Source organism: Psammomys obesus, unplaced genomic scaffold (genome assembly GCF_907164565.1).
Source record: "Psammomys obesus unplaced genomic scaffold, mPsaObe1.curated_primary_1811, whole genome shotgun sequence".
In the NCBI taxonomy this organism is placed as follows: Eukaryota; Metazoa; Chordata; class Mammalia; order Rodentia; family Muridae; genus Psammomys; species Psammomys obesus.
In genome coordinates, this window is record NW_026596234.1 from 10722616 (window position 1) to 10740336 (window position 17721).

Here is a 17721-nt window from a genome sequence, read left to right on the forward strand (position 1 = left end):
CGGTCTCTGCCGAAACGCTTCTCAAGCTCGCGGCTACGACCTTATTCCTCAGGCCCCGCCCTTATCCCCCTACCCCGCATCACACCTCAGGCCGAGTCCCCGCCGGTATGCCCCTCAAGCTCGAGGCGGCGCCCTTAGCATCAGGCCCCGCCCTCATCCCGCCCCACTTTAGGCCCCGCCCTTCCTCGGCCTGGTACCCCATCTGCTCCTCAGGCTGAAGGCTTTGCCCCGCCCCCAGCATCAGACCCCGCCTCTCACCCCGCCTCTCCAACCAGGCCCCGCCCCTTCCACCCCGCCCCAGCCGCTGCGCTCCTCTAGCCGCCGGCCCCCTCCCGCCTCATGTGGCCCGGCCCGCGGCGGCCGGCGGCTCAAAGCGGCGAGGCGGCGGCGCGCGAAGCCCGGAAGGCGGCGGCCGAGACCCAGGCGGCGGACCGGAGCGGCGGGAGCGGGGCCCGGGTCGGCCCTCGAGCGGCCGCCGGCTCAGCATGCGCGCCCGCCGGGGGCTGCTGCGGCTGCCGCGCCGCTCGCTGCTCGCCGCGCTCTTCTTCTTCTCGCTGTCGTCCTCGCTGCTCTACTTCGTCTATGTGGCGCCCGGCATAGGTAGGAAGGCGACCCCGCGGCCACCCCACGCCCCTTCCCGCCGCGGCCCGCGCCGCCGCCCCGGCCGGCCCCGCGCTCCGTGACTCGCCGTTTCCTGCCGCGCCGCCCCGCAGCCCGCCGTGCCGCACGCGCGGCCTCCTCCCTGACGCAGCCGCCCGCGCCCCCCGCGGTCGCGCGTTGGCTGCCGAGACCCGGCGGGGCTGCGGGCTGCGCGCCCCCCCTCCCCCTCCCCCTCCCCCTCCCCTTCCTCCGCGCCCGCTGCTCGCCCGCGGCTGCTCATAGCGGACCGGACCTGCTCTGGGGACGGATGGGAAGTTTGAATTGGCCCTGGAGGAGGTACCGTGACAGGGGCCTTGGGGAAACGCTGCCAGGTGAAAGGGAGGGGGCGCTCCGACCAGAAACAGAACGGGTAGCAGCTCTTCTCCACCGCCGGCCCCTTCGAGGGGGAGACCGCCTGGAGAGAAGACGAGCCCTATCCGGAACAGACTGGATGCCAGTGAGAAGGCAAAGGCAGCGTGAGGGTTAAAGGCAGAGGACACTGAGGTCAGATGTCCTGGATGACCTTGGGCCCTCAGCTTCTCTCCTCTGTAAAATGGGGCCACGAATCCCAGCCCTTAAAGGATGAAGGGCCACAAATGCCCCTTTAAGCATTTATCGCTATAGCTAGCGGACGCCCAGAATCTAAGAAATACCCCCCCCAAAAAATGCTGTTACAGGTAGTTTGGGGGACAGAAAGGAAGAGGTTTAAGGAATGCGGCTTGCCTGCCTTAGTGTGGTCTTTGGAGTGCTAGAGAAAACTTCAGCCCACGGTGAAAAATGAGAAGATGCTGTTGGGGGTGGGGCCGAGTGCGAGAATTCTGGATGGCTGGGATGGGCGCCGCCGTGGAAAAGTGCCTTTGAAATCGTAGTAGTAAACGCTGCTGTTCCTGGTTGACCTGGCAACTCTCAACGGGCAGAGAAATTTCCAGAGGGAGTGGGAGCTTGTTCCCTGATTATTTTTTTTAAAGCCTGCTTCACTTGATGGTTAAAAGTTGGTGTTTCATACTGTCAGCCAGATCTGGGAAGACAGAAAAGCCAACATGAGATTGTCCTAACTGACTTGGTGAGTGGCATTCCACTAGGGATGTGTAATTATTGTGGCTTGTTAGGCTTGCTAAGTACAAGGGCAGGAATTCTGTCTGAACAAGAATAGATAACTAATTAGTGGAATTAATTGAGAAGAGAGCTCATTAGCGAGTAGGATATTAGATTCTCATAAAATGGGTGTGAAGTGATGGGTTTAAACCTAGAGGCATCTTCCAGTCAGTCAGTCTCAGTCTCTCTTTCTCTTTCTCTTTGTCCGTTTGTAAAAGTGACAGGTGTTTCTGGTCTGGTTTGTGTATCACTGTATCTCCATGGTGATCATCCGTTTTGATGAGAAAGGACAGAGGCCAGACTCTGCAACAGAAATGAAAGTTACTTAAGATTTCTCAAGGGTAGATTTTAGGTCAGTGCCGCCATCATCACAGTTAGAATCCCAAATCCTGTGTCAGTGCAAGGCTCAACACTACTGGTAACTTGAGAGAGCAGATCTGTTGCGATTCAAAGTCTGTTGGTAGAGAACAGGAACAGCAGGGCTGGGGCTGGGTGGTGGAGTGGCAGCTAACTTGGTGTAAGTTCTGGGGTCGATTCCCAGCACTGTAAACAAGGAAAGGCGGTTGGAGAGGAGCAGTGAGAAGGAGGAATCTTAACGGTTCACATAACCACGGTTACGTTTAGCTGTTTGGCTGATTATTTATCTTCCCTTTAAAAAAAAGATTTCTAGTTTATGTGTATGGATGTGGCGCATGCATGCATGTGCTTCTGAAGACCAGAAGAAGACCTGGGATCCTCTGGAGCTGGATTTGCAGATAGTTATGAGCCACTGTGTTGGTGCTAGGAACCAAACCTGGTACCCCAAGAGCAGCAAATGTTCTTTCCTCAGCCATCTCACCAGCATCTTCCCTGCCTTTCTTGTTAATGAGCTTATGTTTTCAAATGTCTGGCTTTCGATTGTGTTTTGGTAAATCTTTCCCAAGGGTTGAGGCAGTCTAGAAAATGTGGGGGGTTATGTGCCTTCGGATATGAAAACCTTATTTGATATGGTTATAAAAATGAGCTAAAGCTGTGCATTGTGGCACAGGCCTCTAATCCCAGCACTTGGGAGGTAGAAGCAAGAGAATCTCAGTGAGTTTGAGGCCAGCCTGGTCTACATAGTGAGTTCCAGGACAGCTAGGAATGTCCTAAAAGTTAGACCTGTCACAAAAAAAACTTAAAATAATAGTAATAATAATAGAAGGTTGGAGAGATGACCCAGCCGTTAACAGCACTTGTTGCTCCAGAGGACCTGTGTTCAATTCTCACAGATGCGAGGCCACTCACAGTCATCTGTAACTCTGATTCTGGAAGATCCATCGCCCTCTTCTGGCCTCTGCATGAGGTTTGCCCATGCATGGTGCACAGACAATCATGTAGGCAAAACACCCATACACTTGCAAAAATTTTATTTTTATTTATTTTTATTGTTTTGAGACACCTTAGTTCATTCTGTACATTTCCAAATAGTGACAGGTCTGTTTCTGGTACAGTGGAAAGTGGTGGCCCTGAATTTCCTCCCAGATGTCCCTTCCACCCTGCGCTCCAGTCCTTATGATCATGTGTTCCGGGGCTGAGAGACGTTGCCACTTCTACAGTATATCCCAAGCAGTTACAGCACTTGCTGCTCTTGCAGAGGACCTGATTTCAACTCACAGCACCCACATTGGGAGGCTCACAACTTCCTGTAACATGCCCTAGGGCAATAGTTCTCAACCTGTGATTTGAGACCTTTTTTTTTTTTTTAAGGGTTGCATATCAGATTTCTTGTATATCAAATCTTTGTATTACAATTCATAATGATAGCAAAATTATAGTTATGAAATAGCAACTAAATAATTTTATGGTTGGATGTCACGAGGAACTGCATTAAAGGGTTGAGGCATTGGGAAGGTTGAGAACTGTTGCTCTAAGCCTTCTTCTGGTCATAGGTTCCTTCCCACGTGTAGCACATGCGTACACACAGAGATATGCAGCCACACATAAATAAAAAGAATACATTATAAATGCTCAGGGCTATAATTGAGCATGAGAGTTCTCATCTAGCATGTGTGAGGCCCAGGCTTCAATCCCCATTTTGGGAGACTGAGCGTTGAAAAAGAAGAGGAAGGCAAGGAAGTACTCTGAGAGCTGCCCCATCTGTGAAGGCCTTCTCCACAGCCTGAGGAATGTTTCTTATCACTTTTACCTGCAGTGTTGACATACCCTCTTCTTTTCTGGAGAAAACTTTGATCTTATTTATGACCCTGGGACTAGAGGAATTTCAGAGCTCAGAGTGCTTATGGCCTGACCAGGTCTTTTAAAGGAGAGTGTACTTGAGCTGGTAATAGGTGCAGGTATAAAGTGCTGATCAGAAAACATCTTAATAACTTTATGGTCCTTTTATTTGCCAAGATGTGTAGAGGCTGCTGACCTCTGTGGATCTTACAACAGGAACTCTTTGAGAGGGGTGCTGCATGTGGTTAAGGCGAACAGTGAGCACTTGACTGAAATTTTACTATCTGAAGTTCTGTTTTTGCCGTTTCAACCAATTTTTCTCTGCCTCTTTGACTGCTGAAGAAAGGAAGTGGGGAATGGTTTTCCCGTTTTGGTCTGCTTAGTCCTGAGGAAAGTTTGATTTGTGGCTAGTGTTTGAAAGACAAGAAAGAAGCAGTTGTTGAAATCCCTCCTGATTTGACCAAATAACTTTGAGTAAGTCATTTGGTTTCCCTCCTTGGGCGTCTGTGTGTGAATTGAGACCTGTTGAGATGGTGTAGTGAGGAGAGCTCCTGACCTGAGTTTGATCCCACGTGGTGCAAGGAGCTCTGACTGGAGTAAATGGAATTAAAGGCCTGTGTGTTAAGAAACAATTACACCTCAATAAAGCTAATGAATGATTTAGTATATGGAATGCTGGTAGTTTGTTGACTGACATTCTAAAGAAATACTGGAGTGAAGAGTATAGAGAAATTACATGTTTTACATAAGTAGAGTTTTTTTTTTTTTGAATGGACAGTGGAAATGTTCAGATTTCCTTCAGTCTCTTAGGGCAGGAAAAGCCTTTTGTTGTTCCTACCATACACTTAACACATGGAGTTTTCCGGAGGAAATACAGATGGGGGGATCTAATTGCTGTGAAAAATTAAACACCTCCTGCTTAGCTTCTCCCTCAGTGCTCCTTTCTACCTCAGGCTCACAGATGTCCTTGTTGTCTTGAGTCAGGCTCTCATGTAGCCCAGGCTGGCCTCAGACCCTCCATGTGGTCAAGGATGAACTGAACTTCTGATCCTTCTTCCTCCACCTCCCAAGTTTGGACAGATGTGTTTAAATAGCACCCTTCCTTTGAGGAACCCGTGGGGCAGGCAGGCTGAACTGCAGAAAGACAGTGTGCCCCTGCTGTCAGGCCTTGAGCCGTGCTTTCCCTCCTCTCTGCAGAGTTCCTGTGTCTGGGAAAGAAGCTCTTAGACCTGCAGTTGAGCTGGTCTTTGGCAATGAGAACAGGTGTGTCTGCCTCTCATCCTAGACTGGTCAGGTCAGAGAGCCAAGGATCATGACAGCCAAGAAGGAGGGGCTTTCTTGCCATGCTCTTCTAGCATTCTTTGGGAGAATGACAACCCAAAGCCACAATGGCCAGGATACTACTGATTCACCTGGTCCCCAAGCTGGGCTTTTGTGACTGTTAAAGGGGAGGGATGAACAGCCATTGGAAAGAAAACAAGTGAGGAACGGAGAGCTGCTGTGGTCTGTCAGGAATAGCGGGAGTAGAGGTGAAGCTGGGTAGATAAGGGCTAATCAGAAGCCAGCAGGGTGGGTGTGGACAGAGAGGAGGGCTCCAGTCATCCCATCAAGAACTTTCGGGGAAGTCATAGTCACTCCTCAGGTCCCAGGACCTGTGTTTGACCTTATTTTGTTTTTTGTAGATCACTGAGACAAAGGGAATTAAGAAAATGGCTCAGTAAGTTGGCATTCACGTCTGTCTTGTTCTGACTACAGCTTTCATTTCAAAGATGGCATATTAGCCAGACTGAGCCATTCACTTACCCAGAGTTATGTCGGGCTGGAGAGATGGCTCAGATCTTAAGAACACATGGTGGGGGGCTGGAGTGATGGCTCAGTGGTTAAGAGCACCATCTGCTCTTCCAAAGGGCCCGGGTTCAATTCCCAGTGCCCACATGGCAGCTCACAACTGTCTATACCTCCCAATTCTAAGGGATCTGACACCTTCACACTAATGTACATAAAATTAAATAAATTATTAAAAAAAAAAAAACACATGGTGGCTCACAACCATCTATAATGAGAGCTGCAGCCCTCTTCTGGCATGCAGGTGTACATGCAGGCAGAACACTGCATACGTAATAAATAAAAACCTTTTAAATAAGAAAATTGTGCTGTCCCAGGGGCACACATGGCATAGGGATGATGGCAAGATTAGTCGCAAGAATCACATAGAAATGAAAGACAGTGTTTCCTGAAGGCTAAGTCGGGGTGTCACTAGTAGACCCAGCATAGATAGGTAGAGAGAGGGAGGCTCATTCATTTAGTCAGCAGGTTGTTTTGTGGCATCCCTCCTATGCACTTTCAGATGTGGGGTCGTCTGGAAGTGGGAGGGCAGAGTGTTTCTACCCCTGTGGTCCCTTCTAGGGCAAGGTTTTGTGCTTCTGTTCTGATGGAGGGATGGATATATACAAGAGAATTTGAACATCTTGGGGGTGACCAGAGAGCTGATTGACAGCTGAATAATACTGTCAGTGTGGGTGGGGTTGTGGCGCTAGATCCCTAGGACATGTAGGGGCCCTGGTGCAGGAGAGTAAGGGACTTTTGAGTAAGGGCACTAGCAGGAGACAGGTGGGACCTGCTCAGACCCAGCTCTGCAGGACTGAGCCTTAGTTGAGATGGCAGCTGTACCTCTGTTCTAGTCAGCCCTGACTTGGAGGGCACTTTGTTTTCCCTTTCCTTACCTGTCTCTGTATGCTTGTGAGAATTAAATTGGGATGTGGGTGTAAAGAGCTTGGCATAAAGTGGGGCCCGAAGCCCTCATGTTTGTCGCTGCTCTGACACAGATGGCTGCTGCTCTAAAGTTCACTGGGATTGGGCACCGTCCACATTGAGAAAGCTGGACTATAGAATAGAGTAATTTTCACTTCTGAGGTTACATGCCCTTTGCCTTTTTCTGTGGTGCTGGTTAGAGAGCCCAGGATCTCACATAGTCTAGACAAGCTCTCAACCAGAGAGCTTCACCTTAGCCCCAAGAACTCCTACTTTTGAATGACCGGTTGTCCTGCTGCACTTTTTGGAAGACTTATGCTGCAAACTTGGGCGAGGATTTGTGTCTGGTTCTTAGGCATTGCACTGTGCTGTTGCCTGAGGATGTTGGTGCAGAATCCAAGACTTGGAATCCACACTGACTTGTGTCTTGGAAAGCACTGTGACAGAGTGTCTTCTGTGTCAGAGAGAAAAGAACTGCAAAGGATGGTCTGGGCATCCACAAGATGGTGCCTGTCTTGTTCTCGTCCTTTGCCCTGGGGTGATCTTTTAAATTTTAATATGCAGGGGTGAGCTTTTTTTCCAGCCCCTCATCCAATGTCTCAGCAGCAGACAGGGCCCTTTGCACTTGGCCTCCAGTCCCAGCACAGTGGATGTGAAGTGAAAAGAGTGTTGCCTTTTGACCCAGGGTTTTTATATGGTGCCTTTGTGTGAGGAACATTCAAATAGGATCCTCCCACGAATTCAGTTTCCCCAAACATGGGCGGCACCTTAAATTATTCAGAGCTGGCCCTTCTCGGATTCCTCTCTTTCCCCCTTTCCCTTTGTTAGCTTGAGTAAGCCTTTGGTTGCCCTGGGGTATTTTTCCTGACTGGTAACACAGATACTGTCTGTGGAAGGAGCCTGGACATTGTTCCCAGGTGCCTTAGTTACCTGCATTAATTAGGAATAGCCCTTTGAGGTAGGGAGCGGCCTAGTTACGGTGATGAGCTGGTGGAGCTGTGCAGTTGCGAAGCCACGGCTGTGGGTGTGGAGTGGTAAGAAAGCAAGCGCAGAATTGGACTGTGAGTTAATCTCTCCATGCTACTGGGCAAAATTCCTTGTTATTTTTAAGAAAAAAAATGTTGTAATAAATATCAGTATGGAGGATTATTTTTTTTTTCACCCTCTAGGTGTTCCAAACACTATAATTTATAGACATATAAACCTAGTGTTTAATTCTGTGTCTAGTAAGTGAAAACTTGGAAAGATAAGAAAAGAGAAAATGTATTTTTCCCTTATAAAATTGCTGATTGTGAGAGCTCTGCTATATATTTGTTTGTGTAGACCAGGCAAGCCTTGAACTCAAGAGATTTACTTCTTCCTCCTGAGTGCTTAGACTAATATGCTCACCATGCTGAGCCTAGATGTTGTGCTTAAATTTTTTTTTTGAGACAATTTCATGTAGTTCAAGCTGGCCTCATGCTTATTGTGTAGGGGATTATGACCATGAACTCCCAACCCTCCTGTCTGGTCCTTAACAGGTATGTGCCACCATGTCTGGCCCAGAGCTTTCTGCATGATAGACAAGTACTGTACCAGTGAACTACGTCCCTATCCCTGTGGTCTGGTTTTTAGATGGGGTCTCCCGAGGTTGATCAGGCTGTCCTTGAACTCAAGATCCTCCTGTCTCTGCAGGGATTACAGGTGTGAGCCACTTCATACTGGAACTAACTTTGCTTAGGCAGTAAGGACAAGGTTAGTTAGGCTCATGAACTACCTGGTCATGGAACACAGGTGACCCCTCCCTTGAATGGGCATTGCTTGGGACCTGTGGACTCCTTCCTGTCTGGGCAGTTGACACACTAGTCAAGAATGACTAATCTCAGTAAAGATGACCTCAGTCTCCATCTAATTCCTACCATAAAAGCTATGAAAGCCCACTGGGCAGAGCAGCTGGACAGTATTCTCCCTTGGAGCCCTTCCCACTCTCGGAAATTCTTTCACATGTTTCCTTAATAAAACTGCCATTCATTCTGCTCATTCTGAGTTCCGGTTTCCTTGTTCTCGGATGTGAGACAACAAACTTGAAAGCTGTGTTCTAGCTTCCTGAATTAAACCCACCAAGCAAAAGACTCCATCTCACCAAAGAGCCACATCACACTAAGAAATTCTGTGTTTATGTCTTTTATGCTTGGAGCCTAAAGTATTTGTGATCAGTTTAGATTTTGGATCAGTGGACCATTGGTGATGGTCAGAAAATAGTATTACACTGTTGCTGTAATTGTGTAGCTAAATGTCTATTAGCATTCAGAAAAATGACAAGAGCTGTTGATTTAAGGAATTCTAAGCCAGGTAGTGGTGGCAGTGCACGCCTTAATCCCAGCACTTGAGGCAGACCAGTCTCTTGAGCTTGAAGCCAACTTGGTCTACAGAGCAAGTTCCAGGACAGCCAAGGCTACACAGAAACCCTGTCTCAAATATTGAAAATTAAAAAAGGAAGTCCAGCTTGTTTCCCAGTTCTGGAAATTTCTAATTTTGCACATAGGTTCCACCATCCCATTACATCTACAGCCCTGGGGAAATTCTGAAATAAGGTATGTGGATAGAAAAAAAATTTAAGAGATTTATTTATATGTATGCATGTTGTATGTGAAAGAGTGCTCAGAGAGGTCAGATCCTTTGGAGCTCAAGTTACAAGCATTTGTGAGTCACCTGTTATGGGAGCTGGGAACCCACCTCCAGTACTAGTCAGATGAAACAGTGCTCTTACCCATGGAGCCGTCTCTTCAGTTTCTGGATCAGGTTTTGGTTTTTTGTTTTTCCTTAGGGGAGTTCTACACCTTTTTCTACTTGACCTACTAAATGTTTCTGTCTGAGGAAGTCAAACCAGACAGACTAGAAATGACAGGCATCCCTCCATCAAATCCAGGGCCTTAGTGGGTAGTCATCGCTCCACTCCTGAGCCACAGACAAACACAGGATAACTTCACAATTCACAGTATACTGCTTTTGTTTCTTTTTGACTCCAAGGCCAGCCTCCAAGTTTGGGTAGTGGAGGCTGCCATTGAACTCCTGATCCTCCGGCCTCTACCTCCTGATGGTTTGGTGGCAGGAGCTACCACATCTGTCCTCTGTGAATTTTATGTAAAAGCATTTGGTCTTTAAAATAAACATTTGTTTTTCTTCATATCCTCAGAGTAATGATAAGGATGTTTTCTGGGTTGTAATTTCCCTGTGTCCAGATTGGCAGCAAACACTGGGTATGCTTCGCTGCTTAATGAGGGAAGAAACACATTGCTTAGTGTCCCATGTGGTGGTGCATGCCTGTAATTCAAGCACTCACTAGACAAGAGGCAGGTTGAGCTCTGTGAGGCTGAGGCCAGTTTGTTCTACGTAGTGAGTTCTAGGTCAGCCAGGGCTTTCAGTGAGACTGCAGGTGACCCCATGGTAACCATTTTCTCTTGCCTCTTAAGTGCTGTATGATAGGCTCAGGTTATCATGCCTGGTTTTATGTGGTGATAGGGAGTAAACCCAGGACTTTATGCATGGGTGGACAGCACTTTATCAACTACTGACCACATCTCCAGCCCCATCTTTTCTTGAAGCATGGTCTGGCTGGCCTGGAATTTGATATATATGTGTGTATGTATGCATATATGTGTGTGTGTATACACACCTAGGTGGCCTGGAGCTCACAAAGATCTTCCTGCTTCTGCCTCCCTTGTGCTGGGGTTAAAACCCTTTGCCAAGATCATCTTTTTTTTTTTTTTTTTTTTTTTTTTTTAAGAAAAAAATTGCTAGGTATGGTGGAACACTAGGGAGGCAGAAGTATCAGAAGTTCAAGGTCAAGGGCACAGAGTGGGTTCAGAGCCAGCCTGGGCATGTGGTAGGAGTGAAAAGGCATCTCATCCTGGTTTCAGTTTATATTTCGCTGTGGGTACTCAGCATCTTCTGTGTTTCTGTGTTGGTTGGTCACTTGTATAATCCTGTGAATAAATTAAACCCTTATCAGACATAAGACTCTTATATATTTTCCTTTACTCTGTGGCTTGTCATTGTCGTTTTCTTAAAAAATAGTGTTTGGAGGCACAAAAAATAAATAATTTATGGGGCTGGAGAGATGGCTCAGTGATTAAGAGCACTGTCTGCTCACAACCATTTATAATGTGATCTTCTGGCATGTAGGTGTGCATGCAAACAGAGCACTCATATGCATAAATAAATAAGCAAATATTAAAACAAATAATTTCATTTATTTTCAGTGCTAGGGCTTAAATCCCTACCTGTGCATGGTGGCTTACACCTGTTAAGTCAGCACTCAAGGCTGAGGCAGAATTGCTTCCAGGTCAAGGCTGGAGTTTTAAAAAAGGAACAAAACAACAACAAAAAACTGGGCTACAGAGTAAGATCCTATTTCAAAAAACAGCTAGGCATGGAGGCCCCCCCTCCCCCCCCCATCTGCCTTCATTTGACTGTCAGTGCTGGTACTTTCGTAGACCAGGCTGGCTTTAAACTCAGAGATTCTACCTGAGTCTCCTGAGATTAAAGTCATTGGCCACCACTACCTGGCATTCATCCGGTGTTTTAAAATGTTTTGTTGTTGTTTGTTTGTTTTGTGGGTGTGTTCTTCAAAAGTGTTCTTCCAGTGTTTTAAGTGTTGGAAGCATCCTGTGACCACTTCTGATGAATAGGGCAAGCCATATCGTCCATGTTTCTTAGTTATTGATTATTTTGCAAAGTAGGGCTAAAATGTAAGCCAACATTTTAACATTTTTTACCACATTTTTCTGTGAGAGACAGTACAGGTCTGAGTTAAACAAATAGAGTGAAATTTGGTAGGTACAGGTTTAATTGTCTGTGTTCACCTGTCTTCCAAACAGTAAGTGGTTTTAACCCATAGTCACCTCTCTATCATCAAGGCTTTGTTTGTTTTAATTCGTTAAGTGTATGTGTATCTGACTGTGTGTGTAGAGGTCAGAAGAGGAAGTCATATCCCCAGGAGCTGGCATTAGCAGCAGTTCTGAGCCACTCTACTTGGGTGCAGGGAATTGAACGCAGGTTCTCTGGAGAAACAGTTCACACTCTTACGCATTGAGCCATCCTCCAGCTCCTGAAGTCTGTAAGTAGAGAGGTCATGGCAGCACACTCCTGTATCCCAGAACTTGGGAGACAGAGACAGGAGGGTTTAGAATTCAAGGTCTGTCTGGAGCTACATAGTGAGACCATATCAGTGTGGTACTTAGTAGGTGCTCAGAAAGCATTTGTCTTACATCGTGAACTTGTTTCCTGTCCCTCTAGCACATTTCCAGGATAGACAGCTCAGGACTGTTTTCACCATGTGCTTGCTGGCCCAGGCCTCTCATTCAGCCTCAAGTTCATGGGTCACTGTTGTAGCCCTGGTTCCCACACCACCAGATGCTCAAGAAGGACTCGTTAGTAAGTGAGAGGGAATGAAGGTGGCCAGGTCTGAGATGCTGAGTGTTCCCTATTGGTAGAGTATTGATGCTCTCTCTACTAGTAAACCTTCAAGGCCAGGAACTCAGGCTTCAGATAAGAACATTATGGATTTATAAAAATGCTGATTATGATCAAAAGTATCAGTTGTAGCACAGTTTCGGATTCATCATGCCCACTGAACTCAGATGCTTGCTGGCTATTTGAGGGACAGATCTGTGGGCCGTTGACAAGTGGGAGCTCCCTTCATCCCCAATTTCAGATTCAAGATGGCTTTTAACCATGCTTTCAAATCACCGTAAAGCATAGAGCATGTACAGTCTGTGAAAGTTGTGAATCTGCATATCACAGGTAAATGCATTATTGCTTTGTTTTATCTTTAACCTCGAGTCTTTAAGGTAAAGTCATTGATAAACGTAAGGAAATTGCTGCCCTGACTTAGAGTACCAGCTGCTGTGGTTCCCATGTTTCAGTATTTTCAGGCTTTGTCTTTGGACTCAGACATGCTGCCTGTCTTCCCTCTGAGTTTGTTTTCAGTTAAGGTTCACTGTGCTTAAAGTTGGTCTGCAACTCATGGCAATCCTCCTGCCTCTAGAGGGCTGTAATTACAGATGTACCTTACTATGCCCAGCCCAAAGGTTGCTTCAAGAGGCAATTTTTGCCTACAATCCGGAATTGTTACCGTTGTGCTTCTTTGAAGGAGAGTGAAGAACCAAGCCCTTTATGAAAGTGCAAGCTCATGTGATAGGCCTCCCCCTCATTAAATCTACTCTCCCAGGTTCCGAATTAATGAGCACAAGGTAGGAGGAACTCCATTCCATCGCAGCAGGGGGGGGGGGCATCATATTGTTATCTGCCGGGGCTGCTGGATCCCCTCCTTCCAAGGTTCTGGCCTGGGCTACCGGTGTGAGCATGTGGGAAGTGGGAGATGGGAGGAAGGCAAATGTTGGTTTGGGGTTTATTTTGCTTGTGGCTTGGTGAGTCTGGCGTCTTTTCATTCAGTTTAAAGTATTAGGAATCTTAAGACTTGTAGGACTTAGGCTATCTGGATATGGTTGAGGTTCAATTGGCATTAGGGAAGATTAGTAGGTGAAGTACCACTTTGGGGGTCAAGCTATTTTGTTTCTTTAACAATTCATTTATTATAGAAAACTTCAAAGCTTCGGGAAGGTGAACTGCATAGTGGACTTCCAGGATGTGACTAGGGACTTAACCATGAAACAAAGTGGAAGGGCTAGAAGAGCCTCAGCAGAAAGCAGAATGCAAGCCAGGAGTCTGTAACTTTTGAAGCTTTGAATGCCTGGGCTTTATTCCTTAAGGTGGCCTGCCAACTCAGTGTCTGTCTGTGAAAAAGAATGACAGACAGTGGTTATGCTCACAAGGACAGCGGAAAAAGTGAGATATCGTGTGTAGATGCTTGAAGTCCAGTACCAGTTCAGAAAGTGTCCCCTTCCTGTCTCTCTGCCCTAGCTACCATGGAAGCGAGCTGGGTGGGTGAGCGGGAAGCTTCCTGCCTATAGATTAGAATGTATAGTGAATGGTGCATGCAGGGCCTGAAGCACTTGATCTCAGCGAAATTCCCGACGCCCCGGCCTTCACTTGAACCCTTGCAATTTAGAGCTTCTGAAGAGCGGAGGGGCCTGTGCTCCGGAGGTGCTGCTTTTAGTACAGCACCTGTGTGCTGGCACACCCTTGGCCTTTTCTCTGAGAAGCTGTTGCTAATTTCTGCTGTGCTTAATTTACACCAGCCTTGGGCAGAGCCAAGTCTGTGCTTGCAGAGGAAAAGGCCTACAGAAGAACCTGGCTCTGGCTCTGGCTCTGGCTCTGGCTCTGGCTCTGGCTCTGGCTCTGGCTCTTGTGGTTTGTGATCAAGATCATGGCCCGGGAGCCACTAGGTAAACACCACAGATCTAATTTCAGCGTTATTAGCCCTGTTAACTTATTAGTGCTAACTAAAGCAGTAACTGATGCTTCAGGTAGGAATTGTATGTTGGAAACAGACTTTTCATTGAATTGTGACGATCCCCAGCAGACTGTTGATGTAAGCTGTGCTACCGGGTATAGAACGTTCTGGAGTGAGTCATGTTTGATTAGGTTTTAACACGTTGCCATTCTTGTTCTGTTGGAACAATATTTTTAAACCATTAAGTCAACTTTAAGAGTGGTAAAGGGAAATGACACTGATTTATTCTTAATCATCTCTGTCACCGTGTTAATTTCTGTTTTCTTCTATGAACACAGGAACTTGATAAGGCTGAGAGGTGAAGATGGCAGCAATTGTGTCAGTGCTGGGTTTCTGTAGAATACTGACAGGCTCACAGCCACTCCCTTCTGTAGTGGAGGCTTGAGCTCTGGATCCTCTTTCCTCGGCCCTCCAAACAGTCTCTTTGCTGTAGTTTTTTCTGGAATATTGTTTCTCTGTTGTAATTATAAACACAAAGTCTGGATATAAGATTATTTCTGGGAAGGAATATGAAAACCATAAAGAAAGCATGTTGTCTTTATTGGTATGTAAAATACTTTGGTGACCCTTTGGTGTCAAATCTACTTAACTTCATTCCTAAATACTTTTGGTAAAGTTAAGGAGAATTTCAGATTCCACTGAATGGTGTGGCACTTGGGTTAATTTTATGTGCAAGTTTAACAGTTTATCTGCTTCTGCCTCCCAACGGCTGGGATTATAGGTGTGTGCCACCATAGCTAGTTTGCTTAAAATTGGCATTCTGTTTTCTCCTCTGTATTTCCCCAGGACATCTCCAGTTCCTGAGCTCAAATGCTCCTTTTGCCTCAGCCACTAGAGTGTGTGAGTGAGGGCATGTGCCACCGTGACCATAGTTTAGATTCTTACAGTCTGTTTTCAGTGTCTTCCCAGTGTTTTGGATATTTTTGATTGCTTCCTGTGCACTGTTCATTTTCAGTTACCTCAAGGTAACAAAGTAAACCATTTAGCCCATGTCATTTCAGTGAGTCCTCTCCTTATTTGTCCCTAGGCTGCATTGAGGTTTCTCTGTTGCCTTGTCAGTTTACCTTCCTGGTGCCTGCTTGCTGTGTGAGGCCCTGAATTTGTCAGCCCAGGAGATGCATGTGCCTGAAACCTAGTAGCCCAAGATCCCGGAGCTTAGAGAATTTCCCATCAGACTCCCCCACACTAACTTGCATGGGGGGAAGAGCTGCCACAGAATCTCCTAGGTTGTTCCTCATCTGCCCCTCACTCATGCCCCACTCTCCAGTCTCCGTTGATGACTCTGAACCGGATGTTAAACCAGTGCAGTGCTCCAGTCACTGGGTTTGAACCTTTTGATTTAGAAAGAAGTCTAAACTCTGGAAAAACAAAAGCGAACGCCGCAGTGTGTGGGAGCGCTGGCACTGGCTTGCTGTGCCCTCTAATAAGCCCTAACTGCATTAGGCAGAGCCCAGATAGGGCCTATGCTGTCCGTCCAAGCCCATTTCCTGTGAAGAGAAAAGGGCTTTGAAGTAAGATGAGCAGAACTTCCTAACTTGTCAGGAAATGGCTGAAAGGAGTCTTCCAGCACATTTCCCTGGCTTGCTGTTTAAGAGCCCTAGTAGCTGGAGGGCCTTGTGACCAGCCAGCCATCATGTGGTTCTGAGGTGTTTTCCAGGGCAAGGATTGATTGCTTTTGTGTCCTTGTCCCCTTCAGGAACTCCTTTTTTGGCAGTCCAAGTGGAGGTAGCTGTCCAGGGGTTGGGGCTCCTCCTATGTAAATCGATGCCTTCATGCAAAGTTGTAGGCCTGTACTGCCTCACCCTGGCACTGCCCCCCTGTTCACAGTGTCCTCTAAGTGTAAGCACCTGCTCATGCTGCAAGAGCTTAGGCCTGGCATCACCGCCAGCCAACCAGGCATTTGCTTATGTGCATGCTGGGCCTGGCAAACACTAGGCAGTTCACCTTCAGAGTTATACCCAGAGCCAGGGTTTGGTTTTGTTGTTGTTGTTGATGTGTTTGTTTGTTTTCCAGTTTTTGGTTTTTTGGAGAAGGATTTCTCTATGTAGTCCTGGCTCAGAGATCCACTTTCATCTACCTTCCATGTGCTGGAATTAAAGGCATACGCCACCACCACTGACTGGCATCAGAGCCAGACTTTTAGGTGGTCTTCTAATGATGCCTAATCTAAGCCTCAGAATAGTAGAACTGTTTTCACTTACTTCTTCACTTTACATTCCTGGTGGCAGGAATGTAAAAAGAGTTCTAGTCCAGCAACTTCCAGGTCATAGGATCCTTAGCAAGCTGCACAACTATGTTGTGTCGTGGGAGAGACAAAAAGAAACCCAGTCACCTCTGCTCGAACCTGGGAGTCAGCCCCCCTCTGTCTTCCCGTCCCAACTGTGCAATTGATTGGCTTTGTGACTTTGGTCATACTGAATCTCTGCTGTTTCCTCATGAGGAGAGTAATAGCTTTTCCTAACAGTGAATTGCTTAGTGAGGTCCTGCAATGGTCAGTATTTCCAGTAAGTACTCGCTGCCTTGGCCACTTAGATTCTGCTGGTGAGCAGTTAGGATTTTAGACATGGTCTCTGGGTGGGTTCAGATACAGAAAGTACGTCCTGCAGATCTGAAGTCACAGTGTTCTGAAGTAGAGAGCTCATTCAAGAGTACTGGGCCCACTTTGTGTTGGGGTGGGGGTGGAGAGTGGAATTTGCCTGCTTTTCCAAGCAGTAGTACACTGAGTCCCAGTGCAGTCAGAGAAAGATTCCATCATCGCTATCAGTTGGCTGATGGTGATGGTTGTGGGTTTGTTTTCTGCGTGAGAGTGAGGCAGAGGGCTTATGTATGAACAGGAACAACACATACCTGTTCTCTGTAATTCAGACTTCAGTGACATAAGAAAAGCTTGGCAGGTGAGAAGACACTGAAGACAGAAAGTGCAACTGTAGGGTCCAGTTTAAACAGGCTAGCCATTGTCCAGCTCATGGAGCAGGTGTAGTGCCCAGGCATTTGTTGCTGAGAGCGCCTGCTTGTGTAGAGCTAAATTGGGTAGGAAGGACATAAATGCATCTGTAAAGAGGAAGGTGCTGAAATCATTCATGTGGAGGTTACTTCAGGTCAGCTAGTGACTGCAGCTTCCCCCTTCCCTTCGGAGCCAATAGTTATTTTGGATTAAAAAGCAATTTTTTCAGGAGCTATCACCATGGCTCAAAGGTTCTTGCCCACAATCTTGAGAACCTGAGTTTGGTTCTGGGGCCCACCCACACAGTATGTAGAAAAATGACCCCAAAAGTTGTCCTTTGATTTTCACACACTCACTGTGATACATATGTCACCCCTGTGTACAACAAATAAATTAGTAAATGTAAATAAAGATAATTTAAAATAAAAAAACAATAGTCTGAAAAACAAGGCATGAACTCTAACCCTGAAATAACACACATAACATTTTGATCTTTTTTACTTTTATTTTGGTATACAAATTTTTTAAGATTTATTTTTAATTAAAATTTGTGTATACACTGTGTGGATGGCATATAATTGGCCTGTCTGTTTCCTCCATCACGTAATAATTTGTATTGGAAACAGTGAAAATTGTCTGTATTTTTAGATGGTCAATTAACTGTTGTCTGCCCTTGTTGCACATATAGTTGTCCCACAAT

General features: G+C 46.6%; 1 protein-coding gene across 1 annotated transcript in view; it reads left to right on the top strand.

The window, feature by feature from the left end:
• The first annotated feature begins 388 nt into the window (after window positions 1-388).
• B4galt5 (beta-1,4-galactosyltransferase 5) overlaps window positions 389-17721 on the top strand; it is a 50710-nt gene continuing 33377 nt past the window's right edge. Inside the window, exon 1 of the mRNA XM_055596115.1 lies at window positions 389-600. Within this exon, the coding sequence (XP_055452090.1) occupies window positions 486-600 (115 nt within the window). The 5' untranslated portion in view covers window positions 389-485. The remainder of the gene's footprint in view (window positions 601-17721) is intronic.